Below are 19,236 nucleotides of genomic sequence, written 5' to 3' on the forward strand. Positions count from 1 at the left end.
TCCACTGCTGACCGATGCTATTCCACTGCTGACCGATGCTATTCCTCTGCCGAGTGCTGCCCAGGGTGGGGTGGGCTTAGGTCGGCCAGGGTGTCCTCGGCTCACCGCACCAGCGACCCCTGTAGACTGGCTGGGCGCCTGCAGGCCTACTTGTGGGCCTGCCTGCAAGCAGCCCAGAGCTGCGTGGTCCTCCAACACTGTAGCTCTGAAGGTAGCTGCAGAGTGAAAAGAAGCAGATGGCAGACGGCTGACAACACAAGTTTCGGAGGACACGTGTGTTCGTCTTTGTCTCTCCCGAGTCAGCACAGGGGTTGCAAAATTGGGCATTTCAAACTGGGGAGAAAATTGGATAAAAAAAACATTGGCGATTACAAATAAAAAATCAGCATCACAAATAGGGAAAGGATGATTTTAATAAATTGTGTGATACACTGCTGTAACAGGCAATGTTGTGTGATGCACTGTCATTACGGATTCTGTCCCCTGTCAGTGAGATGAGATCAGGTTAAGGGCTTTAAAAACCACAATTGCCGACAAGCCCGGCTCTTTTGCATTGTGGTTGAGATGCTCACTTGCAGTGCACGGGGTAGCGGTTCTCAACTGCCTTCACCCTGTTACACGAGACATCCTGAAAGTGCGACCCAAATGCAATCAATGTACTTTTTGTTGGGATTCAGTGCAGCTGCTCAGTGGTTTGTTAATAAACTCTGCCGATTTGAGGTGACCCTGTAAGTAAAAGTCAAGTGGGGTGAGGTGATGTGGAAACCCATTAGGTTCTCAACAGGAGGACTGCAAAAGGATTTCTTCCCTTGTACTGTTCCAGTACAGACCCCAGAACTGTTCACGACAGTCTTGAACCGTCTTGAACAGTCTTGAACCAATAGTTCACAACAGTCTACTAGTTCACTGGACTGAATTCAGAAACATGCAATGCACGTAAATAAGAAACAATCATGTTGTAAGGGGAATGCTACCCACTCTGACTCTTACTTAATAATATTGTCTATTCTCTGCAGGAATAATCCTTACAAGAGGGGAACAATAGGTCAAAATGTCATTGACTGATCCAGTATCTCACATGTCACGTAATGTAATGGTCCTCCCCTGCCACAACCCCCCCAGGCTTACTCACAGCAACCAGGAGTAGATTTCTAACAAGGTAAGGGCAATAATAATAGCAAGAATAATTATAGAGCTGTAGCTTGAATGCTCTTTTATCAGTATAAACCCCATGTGTTTGTAGCATTGCAATTATTAGCATCAGCTAGGAACAGTATAAAGGCTAAGCCCTACTTACAAAAAGCGGGTTAAGTCCTAAAAGTAGGTTATTTTTATTTATTTATTTTTATTTTTGGAAGCTATGATTAAAACCGTGATCTTTTTTTTTTCTTCTCTGTTTTATTCCTGACGTGGTAGGTTACTGAAAGATTTGGGTGCAGCGGCCCGGGATAAGAAGATTAAAAAGAATTAACGTCATTCTTCTGTCATTATAGAAATAAATTATGTTTCGGTTTAATCGGAAAACAAATCATGTCACGCAAACAGTGGGAGGAATACCCAGCGGGACCGTCACGCTCAGCTTCGCATTCTGAACCTCGGGGACAGGGAGTATGATGGGGAAAACCTGTATTGCCCAACCGGGGAATACCAGGCTGAGGAAAATACTGCAAGAATAAAGAGGATTGCTGAAAACTGTACTGAATAAAAAAGAAGTAAAACTGAGATGGCGAGAGGCTTAGAGCCAGCAGGCCAACGGTTTGTGAATATTTAGTGAAGTTGCCTGTTTCGAATGAGGTGAGACGAATATCAACGTGTCACTCGCTGGCCTCTGCCTTGTTGTGAGCACCATGCCGCTCGCTTTTAAACTGTTTCTCCTGACCTGGCTTTGGCCAATAGCTCTGCTGAATGGAAGTGACTTCCCAGACAGTAAGAAACAAACGGAGGTGCCTCTGAACGACCACAGGAAACAAGGCAGGTGAGCCAGGCTTCTGCTGCTGCTGCTGTGAGTGTGATGAATGTCAAATCTGTTCACCTTTTCCCAGTGAGCAGTTTGGACCTGCAGTCGGCGTTGGGGTTAGGGGGTTAGGGTTAGAGTTAGGGTTAGGGTTAGGGTTCAGGTTAGGGTTAGGGTTAGGGTTAGGGTTAGGGTTAGGGTTAGGGTTAGGGTTAGTGTAAGGGTTAGGGTTAGGGTTAGGGTTGGGGTTAGGGTTATGATTTGAACTATTTGAATCTGAGGTGGTATTTAATTCAACTTTTTTCTATCAACTCTCCTCCTCTTCCTCGTCTAACATTGCTATTAAAGCAGCGGCAGCAGCCTTCCTTTGCAGCATGTTTACGTCTTGTGACAGAAACGTACATTATGATTGGTTTGGTTTGCCTTACGCTGTTGCCTGTGTGCTGCCAGCTTGTGGACCACATGCTAGTCACCCGTGTGACCAGGCCAGTGTTTGTGATATATTAAGAACCTGTGGCTAATGGCTGCCAAGTATGAGTTCTATTGAAAATGTTGAGTTCATAACGACCACCCGTACCTGGTGGAGGTGTCCCCAGAACAGATGGAAGGTTGGGCTACCTCAAGCAGAATACAAGACAATCCCTAAGACACACTCTGTTCACTGGAACAGCAGTGGAAACCCAGACCATACCACTGGTCTTTTGAATGGTCTTTTGATTTCAGCTTCCATTTCCTGGACCTAAACAACACCTTGAATTGAAAATAAAAGCAGTGATTTTCTCAAAGCTGGTTCTCATAGGTGATAAGAACCTATACATTGACATCTGCCTAATTTATACCATGGAAATATTGGGTTAGACCACACAATAGTAAAAAGGATGATTTCTATTTAAATGAATGCTTTTAACCCTCTGAATGATGTATCCTGTGTAATGTGTTCTTAATCATCATTTATTACTGTTTGTCATGTGTAGTAAGGCCCCCTTTGGGCAGTCTCTGAGCAGCCCAGAGCAAGGTGGAATTTCCTTAATGAAGCCAGTATAAAAATGATCACTAGGTGACCCTTCCTCGAAACTGTGAGTTTGTTAACACATGAAAAAAAATGAATTGTAAAAGAATATAACAATATAAAATTGTGCAAGTAAATTGCTCAGTAAACTGTGAACTTTGGACAAAAGTTATCAGACTTAAATCCTGCGCTTGTGTAAGAGTGTCCTTGACTGTCTGCTTCAGCTCCCTTTATTGTTTCTTCAAAGAACTGCTATGAAGGAAATGAAAGATTTAGCACAAGGGCCGTCAAAGCCAGCCCTTCCTCTCCTGGCCTTTGTTCCATCCCTGTTCGAAATTCCATCCATCCATGCCCTGAAGTAGTCACCTATAGGAATGTACCTGTTAAACCTGGAGTGGAGTGGTCCTCCTGGTAGCAGAACTACTTGTGAATTAATTGGTCTTCATGATAGTCAGCTGATTTCCTTTTATTTGATTTTATTAAACACGTTTAGCGTTGACGTGGGGAGTGTACCTGGGTTTGGAAGGATAGAGATATACAGGATGCATTGTGTTGTGTTGTGTGTGTGTTTGTGTGTGTGTGTTTTCTGAGGCCAGCTGTACAAGACAATGCAAGTGTAATAGAGACTTAAAAGAAAGGTAATTGCTGACCTTTGATACTTCTAATCTCTACCAGTGAACAGCTGAGACAGTAATGTTACGGTGAGGGGAGGGACACTAGAAGAGTCAGTGAACAGCTGACACAGTAATGTTACGGTGAGGGGAGGGACACTAGAAGAGTCAATGAACAGCTGAGACAGTAATGTTACGGTGAGGGGAGGGACACTAGAAGAGTCAGTCGGAGGGGTTGAGTTTGATAATGGGCAGGGCTTTCAGGTACTTATATCCAAAGTGACTGTCTTTAATATCCCAACTGACCACGTAATGTTGAATTGTTATTTTTATTCTCCAAACGAATGCCTTCCACATTATTGTTATTTCTGAACTTCTATTAAACTGTTTTGCTATTATCGATGTCCAGACTGTTGTGCTGAACTCCTGTAACTGTACTTGTATTTGCAGCCGTCCAGAATTTCGGATGAAAAAATCGGACAGCACTAAATCAACGCTGATAAAATCAGAACAGCTTCTTCGCATTGAGGAGCATGACTTCGCAATGAGGCCTGGATTCGGAAGTAGGGTTTCTCTCCTCCTTTGACTTAGCTCTGTATTCATGTGTGCTATTAACAAGGTTGATATAACATTGCTATGGGTGTTCCTTTTGGTATAGTTTCTGGAAATATGCAGATTTTAAAATGAAAAGAGTTGTCGTTTACATCTAGTGTCTATAATTGTGGTTTATTACACAGTGAATACCCTATGACTGCTCACTTATTTCTGTACAGCATGCAACTTCATGTGTAAATACCCTTCTAAATGTATATCATAACAAAAGCATGGCAAACCACGGCAAGCATGGTAAATGCATAGTATAACCATGGCAAAAGCATTGCTTATACTGGGGTCAACGTTTAACAGGGTAAAAACATATATGTTTATTAGATAGTCATTACAAATGTATGTGTGTGTTTTCTAATGTTATTGTATGTAATTTACACAGGGGACGAGGGGGTGGCTTGCCCCCCCTCACTCTCAATGATGGGAGAAATGTCCTGCTCACATTGCAGCCGTACTAAAACTTGTATTTCTCAATAATGCATTCCTACAATGATTAGTCAGTATAGAAGTCTCCATTAGGACCAACGGAAAAACACCAACGAACTGAGGCTGCGTTGGTGTGCAATGCATTATGGGCAATCTCAAGCAGAGAGGAGGAAGCAGAGCCTGGGAGTAAAGAACTGTTTCTACAAGTTTTTAATTTTTATTTTCAATATGAAATTTGTGAAATATCCCCTCCTGTGCTCTGAAGATGGTGTTCAGGGCAACAAAGACGCCTATCTGAATGAAGTGAAGGGCTATTTTTAATGTTGTCACTATATGACCCAGCTACAGAAACTGGCCCCTCTGCTTTGGAACCCAAAGTTACGCCCCTGCACCTGGATAGCGGCAAGCAGGGTTCATAACACCATTAATTTCAGATTAGACCTCTTTTCTCCACTGAACATTTGCTTGCCGCAGTTCCAGAAAATCCCTCCTGGACTACTTTTGCCTTAACAGAAAAGGTTCAGTTCAGTTCAGGATTTAAAAGAATTGGAGCATTTGGGGTTATTTGATTGGATTTTTTGTTGTTCTCACGTCACTGACATCTGGCTTAGCAACTGGACTAAAAGCAAACGAGATTCCTAAAATCAAGAGGCTTGGCACGAGGAAGGCCTCGAGGAGGCAGGAATATAAAAGTGATTACACTGCGCACTCACTCTGATCAATTCATTAATTGCATTGCACTGTTGCACTATTGTACTAGAAATGATCATTCGTACTATAGCAAGTTCTCCCTATGAGGGTTATATAAGAAGTAAATACTGTAGCTCAAGAGACTCCAGCCCTGCAAGTGCATTATTAAAATATATGCATTATCATATAGCAGAACAGAACTTGACAGTGAATTTGTCTTGTGTCTTGAATGTTGTTCTTGAAGCACTAAGCTCTTTTGCAATCCTATTTCCATTGCAAGCTTAAACACATTTTAAACACTAATTGCGTCACCGCACTGCACATCATGTCTGAAAGCACACATTCTAAATGTACTTCCATTGTGTTCAGTTTTCACAAAGCACATCCTGATGGTTTAGCACTGTAAGCCTGCCCACATACATGACACAGGACTGTATGAGCTGCTGTTATGAGTCCGTTATAACCAGCATAGCAGCACTGCACCAGCAATATTGTGGTTGACCCCCATCGTCATCATCATCATCTTCATCATCATCATCGTCATCATCATCATCATCATCATCATCATCATCATCATTGTGTTACTGTTGTTTCGTTCCCTTCCAGGCAGTGCTATTCCAGTTGGGATTGATGTCCAGGTGGAGAGTATAGACAGCATTTCAGAAGTCAATATGGTAAGCTACATTTGTTTGAATAATTCTCTCATGTGTTGGGAAGGGAAGGAGTGTGTGTGTGTGTGTGTGTGTGTGTGTGTGTGAGGGGGGGAGGTTCTATTAATTTAATGTTACTTAAACAATCAGAAAGCTCTATTAGTGCACAGTATGTTGTGTAACCTTCAGATATAATCGGAGAAGAGCTATAATCATGCACTAATCATATGAAATAGCCTTCCACATTACTAATGGAAAAAGTGTGGATTTATCAGATCAGATGTTACATAACAATGCAGGAACACCTTTGAGTCCTGAAGTTAACCTGACCAGCTGCCCTTAATTGTTTTGTTTCACTAAAAGGAACTAAAAAGAGCAAACTCCATCTCGGATTAAAGCCCTTGTCCATCCTGTCCCTGACTTAGAGTCTCAGGCTGTTGCTGTTGTCTGAGTTTGTGTTACTGTTGACTGACTTCTTGTGCTCCTGCAGGACTTCACGATGACCTTGTACCTCAGACATTACTGGAAGGATGAGCGCCTGTCCTTTCCCAGCACCAGCAATAAGAGCCGGACCTTTGATGGGAGGCTGGTAAAGAAGATCTGGGTTCCTGATGTCTTCTTTGTGCACTCGAAGAGGTCCTTTATCCATGACACCACCATGGAGAACATCATGTTGAGAGTCTATCCGGATGGCAATATTCTGTACAGCGTCAGGTAAGAGCCTGTCATAATGATCTGCACGTATTTGTATAAGAGAATTTGTATACAGGGTGCATTTGTATATAGGGTGCAGGCATGTTTTTGCTGCCTGCTGTATTACCTGCTGCAATCGGAAACCGAATTCTTAACAGAATATCGGACTGGAAAAAATTAATAGATTCATTAGATTCTGACATTTCTCATCATGAAACAAATACACAAGGAAGTGCTTTAGTCTAGCAACACGCAAGGGAAGCCTGTGCCACTAGGGGTCTAATTATCCGAAGAGGGCATCAGGGCAATTCGTCTAGCAGTGAATGTTTAATTAAGGCTTGCAAAATCAAATCCTTTGCAATCAATAGTCTCTGCTGAACTCCATTTGTTTCTTCTGATTGCCCTTTCCATTCCTCGCTCTTACCATCTCCTGCAGGATCACTGTGACGGCTCTGTGCTCCATGGATTTCAGTAGATTCCCTCTGGACAAGCAGAACTGTTCTCTAGAGCTCGAGAGCTGTGAGTATGTGAATATCTACCATTTTCTAAACTACTGTTTAAGAAGGCTGAAACTGCTGATGAAGACGCCAGGAACAGTGCATCCACTACAACTGTGGACACAAAGACGGAGAAAGACACTTTGTGGAAATATGTGTTACTAGGCGTTAGGTATACAAATAAAATGTGAATTAGTATAATAATTCTTGTTTAAGAAAATCAATATTTTAGCGATGTTCTGGTACCTTCAGATTTAGGGTCCACCACTGCCGCCCCGTATGATTATCCACGAATCTTATCTCTCTCTGATTCAAACAAGCTCTCAATCACATGACCCACCAGCGCTCCATGCGTCTGTGTGTCAAAGACTTAGCACTGAAATACCTGTCTAATTTCAACTGAGCATTTCTTTTGTAGTATTACTTGTTTCCATAGTGTTTTAATAAGAAGACACAATTTATTGAAGGGTTGAACTTAATTGAACCAATTATTTTCTTAATTGGTCAACGCTAAAATAAATTCCAGGTCTTTAGCCATTGATGCTTTAAAGATACCCAGACAACCTGCAGGATCGTAGCTCTCCAGGACCAGGCTTGGCCAACCCTGATATTTAATTTAGCAAGGAAAAACAGTGCTGCTATAATGACCCTTTGCATGCCTCTTAAACTTGGAGATTTCAAAGAGCATTTTCAGCACAACCTATTAAGGAGAGGTGAAGAATCCAGCCCATTATCTTCACCTAAATATTCATTCTTTCTTTTCGCACTTCAAGATGCGTACAATGAAAAGGATTTGATGCTCTACTGGAAGAACGGGAATGATTCTTTGAGGACGGAGGAGATTCTGCTGTCCCAGTTCTTCATTGAACAATTCAATCCTTTCAATGGTCTTGCTTTCTACAGCAGCACTGGTAAGTCTGCAGCATTGCATTCTGTAAAACGTGTGGTTTGCGTACAGTTCCTTACCAACAAAGACCAAAGACATGTTCAGCATCCACCAGTGTGCCAGTGCTCTCAGCTGTTTTGCTGGGGGTTGCCTTTTTGGACAACTAAATGATTCAGCTGTGCAAGTCTTCTTTCATTTTCATTTTCGTTGAAAGTGGCGAGGTATAGAGGCATGCAGAAAGACTAGATGTTTTAAATACCAGCAGTGGAATGCTCAGGTACAAAAACAGGAGGTAAAACTACATCAAACATAGACCATGCTAGAAAAATCTTTCTTTTAATACTATAGCCCATACTATATAATAAGGGTGTGCCAAGTAACGAGTGTACATGAGTATCCACAACGTGAATGCTTATTTATTTTTATTTTTTTTATACTTGTTTGTCGTAAAAACATGCATTAGAACATCAAAGCAATTTAACCCACTGTCAACTAACATTAAAACACTGTTACACAATACGCATTCGCACTTCATGACTATCAAGATGAAATGATGTAAAAGTATGGTCTGCTGCCCAAGAAAGCATGATGCCTCCGAGAACAAGTACAAAAACAAATGCATCCTCTACACTGAATACATGAACCTTTCATTACATGACCATGGGTCAGTGTGTGTGTGTGTGCCTCTGTGTGTGTGTGTGTCTCTGTGTGTGTGTGTGTGTGTGTGTGTGTGTGTGTGTGTGTGTGTGTGTGTGTGTGTGTGTGTGTGTGTGTGTGTGTGTCTGTGTGTGTGTGTGTGTGTGTGTGTGTGTGTGTGTGTGTGTGTGTGTGTGTGTGTGTGTGTGTGTGTGTGTGTGTGTGTGTGTGTGTGTGTGTGTGTGTGTGTGTGTGTGTGTGTGTGTGTGTGTGTGTGTGTGTGTGTGTGTGTGTGTGTGTGTGTGTGTGTGTGTGTGTGTGTGTGTGTGTGTGTGTGTGTGTGTGTGTGTGTGTGTGTGTGTGTGTGTGTGTGTGTGTGTGTGTGTGTGTGTGTGTGTGTGTGTGTGTGTGTGTGTGTGTGTGTGTGTGTGTGTGTGTGTGTGTGTGTGTGCCTCTGTGTGTGTGTGTGTGTGTGTGTGTGTGTGTGTGTGTGTGTGTGTGTGTGTGTGTGTGTGTGTGTGTGTGTGTGTGTGTGTGTGTGTGTGTGTGTGTGTGTGTGTGTGTGTGTGTGTGTGTGTGTGTGTGTGTGTGTGTGTGTGTGTGTGTGTGTGTGTGTGTGTGTGTGTGTGTGTGTGTGTGTGTGTGTGTGTGTGTGTGTGTGTGTGTGTGTGTGTGTGTGTGTGTGTGTGTGTGTGTGTGTGTGTGTGTGTGTGTGTGTGTGTGTGTGTGTGTGTGTGTGTGTGTGTGTGTGTGTGTGTGTGTGTGTGTGTGTGTGTGTGTGTGTGTGTGTGTGTGTGTGTGTGTGTGTGTGTGTGTGTGTGTGTGTGTGTGTGTGTGTGTGTGTGTGTGTGTGTGTGTGTGTGTGTGTGTGTGTGTGTGTGTGTGTGTGTGTGTGTGTGTGTGTGTGTGTGTGTGTGTGTGTGTGTGTGTGTGTGTGTGTGTGTGTGTGTGTGTGTGTGTGTGTGTGTGTGTGTGTGTGTGTGTGTGTGTGTGTGTGTGTGTGTGTGTGTGTGTGTGTGTGTGTGTGTGTGTGTGTGTGTGTGTGTGTGTGTGTGTGTGTGTGTGTGTGTGTGTGTGTGTGTGTGTGTGTGTGTGTGTGTGTGTGTGTGTGTGTGTGTGTGTGTGTGTGTGTGTGTGTGTGTGTGTGTGTGTGTGTGTGTGTGTGCCTCTGTGTGTGTGTGTGTGTGTGTGTGTGTGTGTGTGTGTGTGTGTGTGTGTGTGTGTGTGTGTGTGTGTGTGTGTGTGTGTGTGTGTGTGTGTGTGTGTGTGTGTGTGTGTGTGTGTGTGTGTGTGTGTGTGTGTGTGTGTGTGTGCCTCTGTGTGTGTGTGTGTGTGTGTGTGTGTGTGTGTGTGTGTGTGTGTGTGCCTCTGTGTGTGTGTGTGTGTGCCTCTGTGTGTGTGTGTGCTTTAAACACAGAGCAGCTACTACGTTCATTGATCATTTCTCCTTCTCTATGTTACAGGGTGGTACAACCGGCTGTATATAAACTTCATACTCAGGAGGCATATATTCTTCTTTATGCTGCAGACATACTTCCCGACCATGTTAATGGTGATGCTGTCCTGGGTTTCTTTCTGGATTGACAGGAGAGCTGTTCCAGCCAGGGTGTCACTAGGTAATGTTAAAACTTCAGTCCTGGTGCCATTGATACACAGCTATGGCTTCTGACCTGTAGCGCCAGTCAGTATGACCCAGTTCTGTGTGTTGCCCAGGCTGTTGTTTTCCAAAGGAGTGGCTAGGTTTTTTTTAAACACCAAGGATTTATAAATTGAAAAATGTGTTTAATTTTGGACCTGTTACTAGACCAAAAGTTACATCACACTGCAGAAATGTTGGTTGACTAAGCTAATAGTTTTTCTTGCACCAGGAGTCTCTTCTATAGGCTGTACTGGGATGTCCATTAACCCATCCAGCTGAGTGGCTGAGAAACGTGTTGATTAATAATGGCTAACCATGGGACTGCCCTTACACTCTTACACATTTACATTTGCACAGCCATTGTTAGTTTTCTGTGCTTTCCCAGTCTTGTATTTACCAAACTGTACAGCAGCCAGCGAGGATGTTTGCAGTGCCACTGTCTACTATATACGCCATTCAATGTGTCTAGCTTCTTTTAGCAAACTCTTATGTTAGCACTATGAAGTTATGGATGAAATCTCATATATGTGATTCACCATGCTTCACCAGTAGTTTAACAAGCATTCCCAGTGCTTTTAACTACATATTGATATGCTTTGACCTTGAAACACTACAGGGAAGGCTTTTTAAGGGATACAGATTAATTATTCATTTTGCAAATATGTGGTAGGTGTATTCAACTAATGCTCCAGTAAAGTAAGTTACAGTAAATGACTTTAATACTTCATGAGTCACCAGCTATAGTTTCTCCCAAAACTGACTCACAGTGTGTAATCTTACTACTATTTTGTTTAATTTATTTTTGCGATCCTGCCTTTCAAACACCATCAGGGTATTTAATACATAGTGAGGAAAAGTCAAGAATGGAGAACCACGTATCTTTGACACACGCAGAGTAATTTACATTTTAAAAGAGAAAACCGTCAAAATGACTGTCATGGTGGTTCTAGTGTTAAAGTCAAAAGCAAACATCTACAGGAGGATCTGATACTGCTGCAAAATTGTGGCAGTTCTCATGTTTACCAGGTAGCATATGACAGACAGACAGACAGACAGGATGGACAGACACCATCTGCTCGTGAGTCCCCGTTTTTTAGACCCTAAACAACGCCAACAACACCACAAAACCCTTTTCCTGTTGTCTGCTTCAGGAATAACCACAGTTTTGACGATGACCACTATAATCACAGGCGTGTCAGCCTCCATGCCGCAGGTCTCCTATGTGAAGGCCGTGGATATCTACCTGTGGACCAGCTTCCTCTTCGTCTTCCTCTCCGTCATCGAGTACGCAGCCGTCAACTACCTGACCACCATTGAGGAGATGAAGAAGCTTAAAAGCACGAAGGTTATTGGTTCTCTTTTTTTTTTTTTTTTTTTTTTTTTTTTGAACTCAAGTAAACCATCCGTGCTTGCTTTATTTTGTTGGTCTGTTTCAATGGTCTAAAGTAGTATATCTATAGTAGTTATACAACTCGTGGGCCACATGCGCCCCTCTTGGGACCCAAGACATTTCCCACCTGCTATCTCCAGATACTAGCTGATGAAGCATTCTGATCTACAAGACTGGGGTTACCTATCATATGACTTCATGTACACTAGGACAATTTGGGACTCTCACCGCAGTGCATTCTGGTAAGTGTAGTCCTGCTGTGAAAGGTACCTGAGACAGGTAAAATGTACCAGAATGAACTGTCCCAAACTGTCCTAGTGTGCATGGAGTCATATGGTAACCCTATATAATACTGCCAAAGGAGTGGTCAGAGAGGCAAGATTCAGTAACAGATGGCCAGTTATTTTATTGTGACTTATGAAGCCCTGCACACATTTCCAATGAGGACCAGCGGTCTAATCAGTGCTGCTGTTCTGAAATACAATAATCTGGTCCTGCTGTTGCTTTCCCCCCAGCCTTGAGATTTATTATAGATCTGCTTATTGCAATACAAACAGTGGAGTGGGGCTGGAACAGGAGCTATAGGAAAGGGGGCGGGGTAAGGGTAAGGTTTGTTTGCTGTTGAGATCACTGCTTCTCAAAGATTGTGGTCGCTGGCACAATACTGTAGGTATTCCAAATACGATAATTTGCTAATAAGATTGTCCCAACAGAGATTGAAGGTGATTGTTAGTGATTGCGACTGTGTTTCTGTACTCCATCACTGTTCCAGTGGGAGTCTCCGTCGTTACACTGTAGTCTTGAGGGCACAGGTTTGCAGGCAGGACCCTTGTTACAGTTCACGGTGAAGTATATTGGAGAATCAAGTGTTTGACTTTAGCAAAGCATTCTCATGCTTTGATAACATTGTTTGCTATTGTAGTCAGCAGGTGTGAAAGTGACTCATAACATCAGGGGAAAGATCCAGTGTGGCTCTTTAGCTCCCTCTGCTGGTCAGAGAATGTCACTGAAATTTTATGAATTACTGTATGAATATGAAAAGCCTTGAAAGTATCCCATCTTGATTGTTCTCAGTCAGGACACTGGGCTGGAATGAGACAGCTTCTGTGTTGCTGCTGCCCTCTGCAGTGTGAAGACAGTACAGGTGCTTCTTCTGAAGCGTTGCTATTGGGGCTCGGACAGTGTGGGTGCAAAATAAAATGTTGAGGACTCAGCTGTGTCTCATGTTGTGATTTGTACTGCAGTCTGAGCATGATACCAGGGTTCCTGCACTCCCTGCCTGCTGTTCTTTGAAGAGATTACCATAGAATCGTTATTGCTCATGATATACTCAGCAGGGCACTGGATTCATGTCTGACCCAAAGAAATAATGATTATTTATCAAAGAGCTGCCATACCTCTTAAAAGCCAGTGTGTGCTTTGAGTTTACCCCCTTACCTCTTCCAGCACCAAAAGTGCCTAATCCGAGCAAGTCCAAATTCAGAGTTTATATCAGCTGTGATTATTCTTTAATAGAAAGGTTTTAAGTGGCAAGAGCTGTCCTGACTGAACGATGCGTGACACATCCAAAACTACCATTCACTTTTCTCAGACAGTCCTTGACATCTTTGTATCTTCCAGATTCCAGTGACATACAATACCACGCAAGCCATGGCGTTTGACGGGTGTTTCCACGACAACGACATTGACCTGACGGCCTTCTCCTCCATCCCTATGAACCCCATGAACCCCGAGGGGCGCCCCCCTCCGCGGAGAAACACCACAGTCAACGTCCCGAGCGAGGGCCGTCGCCTGCGCAGAACGAGATCGCTGAAACGCAGCGTCGAATACGTCATCAACAACAGCCACATCATCGACTCCTATTCCAGGATTCTCTTTCCGTTTGCTTACCTTCTCTTCAACATCATCTATTGGAGTCTGTATTCATAGCCATCACTGCTAGCCAGCATTACTCTTCACGAACGCAACACTGGATTATAATAAGAAAACACTTTCTACAAATTCCACTCACAGATGTTAATATGTAACCAATTCCAAATAAATGTATCATTGTAAATCCATCCGAAGTGGCGTCTGATTTCTGTTTCTGCACCAGCTGTGTACACCAAAGCAACAACATTCTGTACTTACAGTGCCCACTCATTATAAGGCAGTCCTATATAGGGTTGCCATATGACTCCATGCACTAGGACCGTTTGGGACAGTTCAGGCTTTTCATTGCAATGCATTCTGTATTACCCGTCTCAGGTACCTTTCACATCAGGACTACACCTACCAGAATGCATTGGGGTATGAGTTGAAAGAGTAAGTAGCTTGCAATGTCATTTCAATTGCTTATGTGGTGTTTTTTGTCACCTCCAAAATTGTGGTATTTATTTCCCCAAGGGAGCAAACCGTAAAGAACAATGTAAAAATAAATCTATTTAAATGACTTTAGAAGTTACGCACTGTTTAAAGTCATTAGTCAGGTACAGATTTGTTGAATGCAATTTATCACATTACAGTACAAACTACTATTTTACATGTTCATAAATTATTAATGCCTACCATCACAACATACAGTACGTACCATTTACCAGCATACATAAATGTATAGTACAATACTATTTTTACTGCAATGTATATATTTTTGGAGAAAACATGACCTTAAAAATTACAAACTGCACAACAGAGCTAGAACTCTACACCCGTGTTCCAGAACATGTAAAGAACACACCGCAGATTTTAAGTTCCATACTGTCGCATTGCTCTGTTCAGCTGCTACAAGCAAGGTGAGAGGAGAGCGCATTGGAACAGGTTTGCTCTAAAGATACTCCTTACCATTCTACTGTACTAAAGACCATATTTACAAAGACTTTACTCCAGGTTTTTCATGTATACTCAATAAAGGAGTTCCTCCTTCAGCTTACTAAACTAATTCAGAACAGTGCTCTCCGCGTCTTTAGATTTGGTAGTTGGTTGGTCGTGTACTGTGTATAAGTGAGGCGACACTTATGGCACAATGAGATGTACTGAAATGTTCTGAAATCTGGGGTTTTGATCTAAACAGTGGCGGACCTAAATCTCTCGAATCTCCAGATCTCTTCAAATCTAATACTCAGATCTATCCACTGGGACAGGCTGGAACCAATAGACCAACCAGCTTGTCAGAATGCACATGATTCTGGGGAGAAGTCATGCACAGCTCACATCACAAGCATTCTAGTACAGCTTGTTTGAACACAACACTGCCCCCTGGCTCCACTGTGAGAACGGTGCGGTTTATTAACATGACAGAAGCTCCACACTCTCATCTAGCTGCACGTTACCTTTTAGAATGAGAATTCTACGCTAGCATTCAAAAACAGCCTTTAATACTGTAATACAGGGCCCTGTATTACAGTATTAAAACAAAACATGAAGGAGTCATAAACAGTGGGTTACATTCTCAGACCTACCTCATCAAAACTGGTGACAATCACAGCCAATAAAGTTAACAAATCAGAAATAAAAACTTGGATACGATGTTGGGGCTTGTGAGCAGTCCTCAAGCTAAATAAGAGTTCATTTGGAGGAAATCGTCTTGAGAATCTAGCTCATTCTCTTAGGTTAAACAGTTTTTAAAAGATGAAAATAAAAAACTAAACCTTCATCATTCAATAAAGCCTCATTCAACTGAACCACTACAGGTAAAATATAGGTGACAGTGGTTTGCGCTGTTCAAAAGCTGTATTGATAAACCATTAGCTTGCTGTAAAATGCCACTTCAGTCTACAGCTACTGATAACTTGAAAGGAATCCTGGGAAGGATGGGGGAAAGCGAACCAATAAAAACGCTGAACTCGCTAACCGCTACCCACTCCTCTGTGCCATAGGATGAGCTGATAACAAACTCTGGGGCAGATATTCTTTGGCAAGCTGTGGAGAATATCTAAGGCTGTGTTTCCACTGGCAGGAACCTAGTTCTGAACACCATTCTCAAGGAGCACTGTGCTGTTCCAATGATTGCCCTGCCCTCCCTCTGCAAGCAGGTTCACTGAAGTTTTGACAAAAGCTTAGGAAGGCTTAATTATCATATCAGCTTGTTCATGAGACTGAATAACATTCAAAGGAAATGGTTTGTGCAAGTGCTGCAAATATTCCACTTGTTGTTCATTTTACTCCTATAAAATTTAAACCATTACATTTATAAACATATGGTGTGTGGCACAAACAAACAAACAGACAAACAAACACACAAACCCACTTAGAAACACAACAGCTTTTGTTGACCGAATGGTGGGAATGCAACGTCATGTCGTTTTAGCGTTTAACGTCACTGCACTTCGCTGAACGTCATGCCTCCTTGTTTCTTCAAAGTCTTCCTCAGGGAAAGGCTGACTGTTTTGTAATCATTTTCCTCCAGCTTATGACAACTTATAGCTGTCGTGGGAGATCTCATTGAGCATGACATCTCCATTCGGTGTATTGAGCGACACCCTCTCCCTCTCCGTGTAGTGGTTATCTGAAGCACAAGCGTCAAGACAGACCAGAAACATCATTACAGGCATGCATGAACACCAGTACTGTTGAGTTTGAGTCTTTTCTGAGAACCCAGAGTGATTCACTCAACACAATACTAATACCCGATTAAACTTTTAACGTTTAAAACAGTTCTGGTTACACCATTCCACTTGCTTTGAATCTAGCAAAACAATTCTGCCTAAAACTGCCTCATTCACTCATCAACCTCAAGTCCAGTTCATACCCCTATAATCTCCTTTATCTAATCTTGCATTGAGCTCTGGCCACTTTATATATCTGCGAATTTAAAACACACAGCTATGCGAGTTGAAATCTTACACAAGGCTGTCTCATTAAAGGGCTGCACGTCACCGTGCAGCCGCTGGCTAGCAGTGCAATATCTTCATAGGCTGGTTACCATTTCCAGTGGCAGGAGCGGCGTGCTCTCTGCTGACGAGGAAGGTTTTGGAGCCGCTGGAGGTGATGTTGGAGTGCAGGGAGCTGGAGGAGCCAGAGCCGAAAGACATGACCAGCATCGCTGACTTCTTCTTCATGTTGGTGGCTGTCCTGCTCCAGTCTGGCAAAAAAATAAAAAAATCAATAAAAAGATCAAAATTCCTTCAAAAAGAAAAAAAAAAAAAACGATGAGAGGTCATCTCTGATAAGGAGTGAATACTCGAACACACTGTAATATTGCGGTTCAGTAGCTGGTTCCCGCTGTGTTGTTGCAGTAGTCGATTCCTACCTGAGTTTTCGGCCAGTCGGAGTTTCCCACAGCACAGATTCCTCCTCCACTCTTTCCGGACATTCTCCTTGGCTGCGCAGTGGAACACGAAGATAAAAAACCCTACAAGAGCAAGAGCAATGAAAATAAAACCAGCAGCTTCCAGGGTCATTTCAAAAGCAACCCTTTCGATTTTACCATGACTGCAATCCTTCTGCGTGGTGCTTGGCTCTGCTGCTCCGAGTTACTTTAAAATGTCTCTAAATCTACCTTTACCTGGCTTGTCTGGAGAATCCTAAGTGCAAGCACTGAAATGCATTCCTCATTCCTTTCAATATAACAGTATATATACAAGTCACATAACCCTAACCCTCATTCCCTTCAATATAAGGGTATATATAGAAGTCACATAACCCTAACCCTAACCCTAACCCTGACCCTCATTCCTTTCAACATATACAAACGGAACCGGTGGGGCTGGCAGAGTTGACACGTCACATTGTCATTGATTTGAATGGAGTGGGAAAGGAAGAAAAGACAAGCGCAAAGCCAAATAAAAGACAGATATCTTGAAAAATGATCGATAAGAACTAAATACTGGAGAATTCACACCTCTCAGAACCACTCAGAATGATTGCAAACATCCTAAAATAGGGAAGGAATATTTTCCATAAGCTTGGAAAAGACAGTAACACACACAAACGCACACACACACACAAACATACACACAGAGCTTTTGTTTAGCAGTTCACTTGTATTCATCCTTTATGCTCTGATACATTCTCTGATCCATCTTGTTCTTCCTACTAGTGCCTACCTCTGACCTTCTCTGGCAGTCAGTCTGTGTATCTTACAAACTACGGACCGTACAGTAACTAACGGAGTGGAGTAACTACACAACAGGAGCTTGTTACCTTGCAAGGTGTTGAAGATGGCGAACAGGTACATGAAGGCCAGCTGCACCGCTCCCCAGGCAAAGAAAGCAAATCCCCAGGTGATGCCCAGCAGGAAGGTGAGGCCGGCCACACTCTTGATGTCCCGGAAGCTGCTGCCCCGCTGGCTGGTGTGGTGCTTCTGGCTCTTGATGCGGCACAGCTGCACCAGCACAACAATAAACATGCCTATGTTCAGCAGGAAGATCACGCTGAAATACCCCACGACCGAAACGTAAAAGGCAACGTTGCTGTTGATCCAGCAGCTGCAAAAGGGAAAGGAGAAACTGGCGTGAGGTCTATTGATTCAGAAACACTTCATCGCTGCCCTGTATTGAGGAACAGCAACATTAACAGACAGCTTAAGGGAGAGCTGTACTGACCTTCCGGGAATAGATACATTGTAATGAAACTCTGCTTCAACTCTGTTTATCTAAACACTATACATTTGTTGGCGTGAGTGAGGATGTTGTTCCAGACACAGAACATTATGCCAGGTCTGAATGTACCCACTTTATCAATGCCTTGGTAATGTTCAGCTGAATGGATTGCAGTGCAGTGTGGCATTTCAAATAGAGTGGGAAAACAGATATGAAATAATCATGAGATAAAAAGGGGTTAAAACAAAAAGATCCACTCACAATTCATCCAGTGAGTTATCCGGATATTTCCCATAGGAACTGAGCCCGTAGTTGTCTCTGCTTATAGCTATTACTATAGCAACCACAACAGCAGGGACTCCTACAGCAGATAACAAACAGAAGGATGGTTTTCATTGGCTGCTTCAAAGCTTTAGAATGCATAAAGAAACAGTTGTGAGCTCTGTGGGGTTTGAGAAGTTGCCCTGCCAAAACTTTGAAAAAAAAACTATACATTACAAAATAGATACACAAAGAGGAGCTGAACATGGTGCAACTGTGCACTCAGCGCCGGAACGGGATAAAGACACATGATGAAGCCTTCACCAGTACTGCAAAATGGGATCACGTTTCATGAACAGATGTCCTCTCGTGACAAGAGATGTGTATTGTGATGCATTACCAAAAGCACTGCATGGCTGCTTGCAGTTCAACCAATCCTTCCTGAATGATGAACACATGTGACTTACAGTTGGTAAGGATACAAGCCACCCATTCCACCTCCATCTCTTAATCTAATAGTGCATCCCTAACGATCATTTGATTTGATCCCTTTTATCATACAAAGCAGACGATCTGTACCCTAGAATGTCACCTTCATGTATCTAATTCATCAACAATCACATCTAAATGGTGGCAGATCTAAATAGTACCGCGGTTAAAATGATTAAAATAGTACCCTCTCTAATGCTTTTCACATTTGTACAGACTTCCTGCTGCAGGGGTGTCCAGTCACGGTCCTGCAGGGCTATTCCACTCCAGGTTTAACAGGT

The 19,236-nt window shown here is 42.8% G+C and overlaps 2 protein-coding genes across 2 annotated transcripts; one reads left to right on the top strand and one right to left on the bottom strand.

The window, feature by feature from the left end:
* The first annotated feature begins 1,440 nt into the window (after positions 1 to 1,440).
* On the top strand, positions 1,441 to 13,941 carry LOC121302661 (gamma-aminobutyric acid receptor subunit rho-3). Its single transcript, XM_041232695.1, has 9 exons — positions 1,441 to 1,975; positions 4,025 to 4,137; positions 5,903 to 5,970; positions 6,437 to 6,660; positions 7,076 to 7,158; positions 7,910 to 8,047; positions 10,122 to 10,274; positions 11,449 to 11,642; positions 13,308 to 13,941. The coding sequence occupies exons 1-9, from the start codon at positions 1,848 to 1,850 to the stop codon at positions 13,614 to 13,616; spliced, it is 1,410 nt and encodes a 469-aa protein (XP_041088629.1). The 5' UTR covers positions 1,441 to 1,847; the 3' UTR covers positions 13,617 to 13,941.
* A 1,842-nt stretch (positions 13,942 to 15,783) lies between these two features.
* LOC121302946 (adhesion G-protein coupled receptor G2-like) lies at positions 15,784 to 18,594 on the bottom strand. The gene is made up of 5 exons (XM_041233320.1): positions 18,467 to 18,594; positions 17,808 to 18,091; positions 16,915 to 17,016; positions 16,588 to 16,746; positions 15,784 to 16,170 (listed from the first exon to the last, which is right to left on the bottom strand). The coding sequence occupies exons 2-5, from the start codon at positions 18,010 to 18,012 to the stop codon at positions 16,073 to 16,075; spliced, it is 564 nt and encodes a 187-aa protein (XP_041089254.1). The 5' UTR covers positions 18,013 to 18,091; positions 18,467 to 18,594; the 3' UTR covers positions 15,784 to 16,072.
* Positions 18,595 to 19,236: the final 642 nt, after the last annotated feature.

This window comes from Polyodon spathula, chromosome 30 (genome assembly GCF_017654505.1).
Source record: "Polyodon spathula isolate WHYD16114869_AA chromosome 30, ASM1765450v1, whole genome shotgun sequence".
Classification (NCBI taxonomy): Eukaryota; Metazoa; Chordata; class Actinopteri; order Acipenseriformes; family Polyodontidae; genus Polyodon; species Polyodon spathula.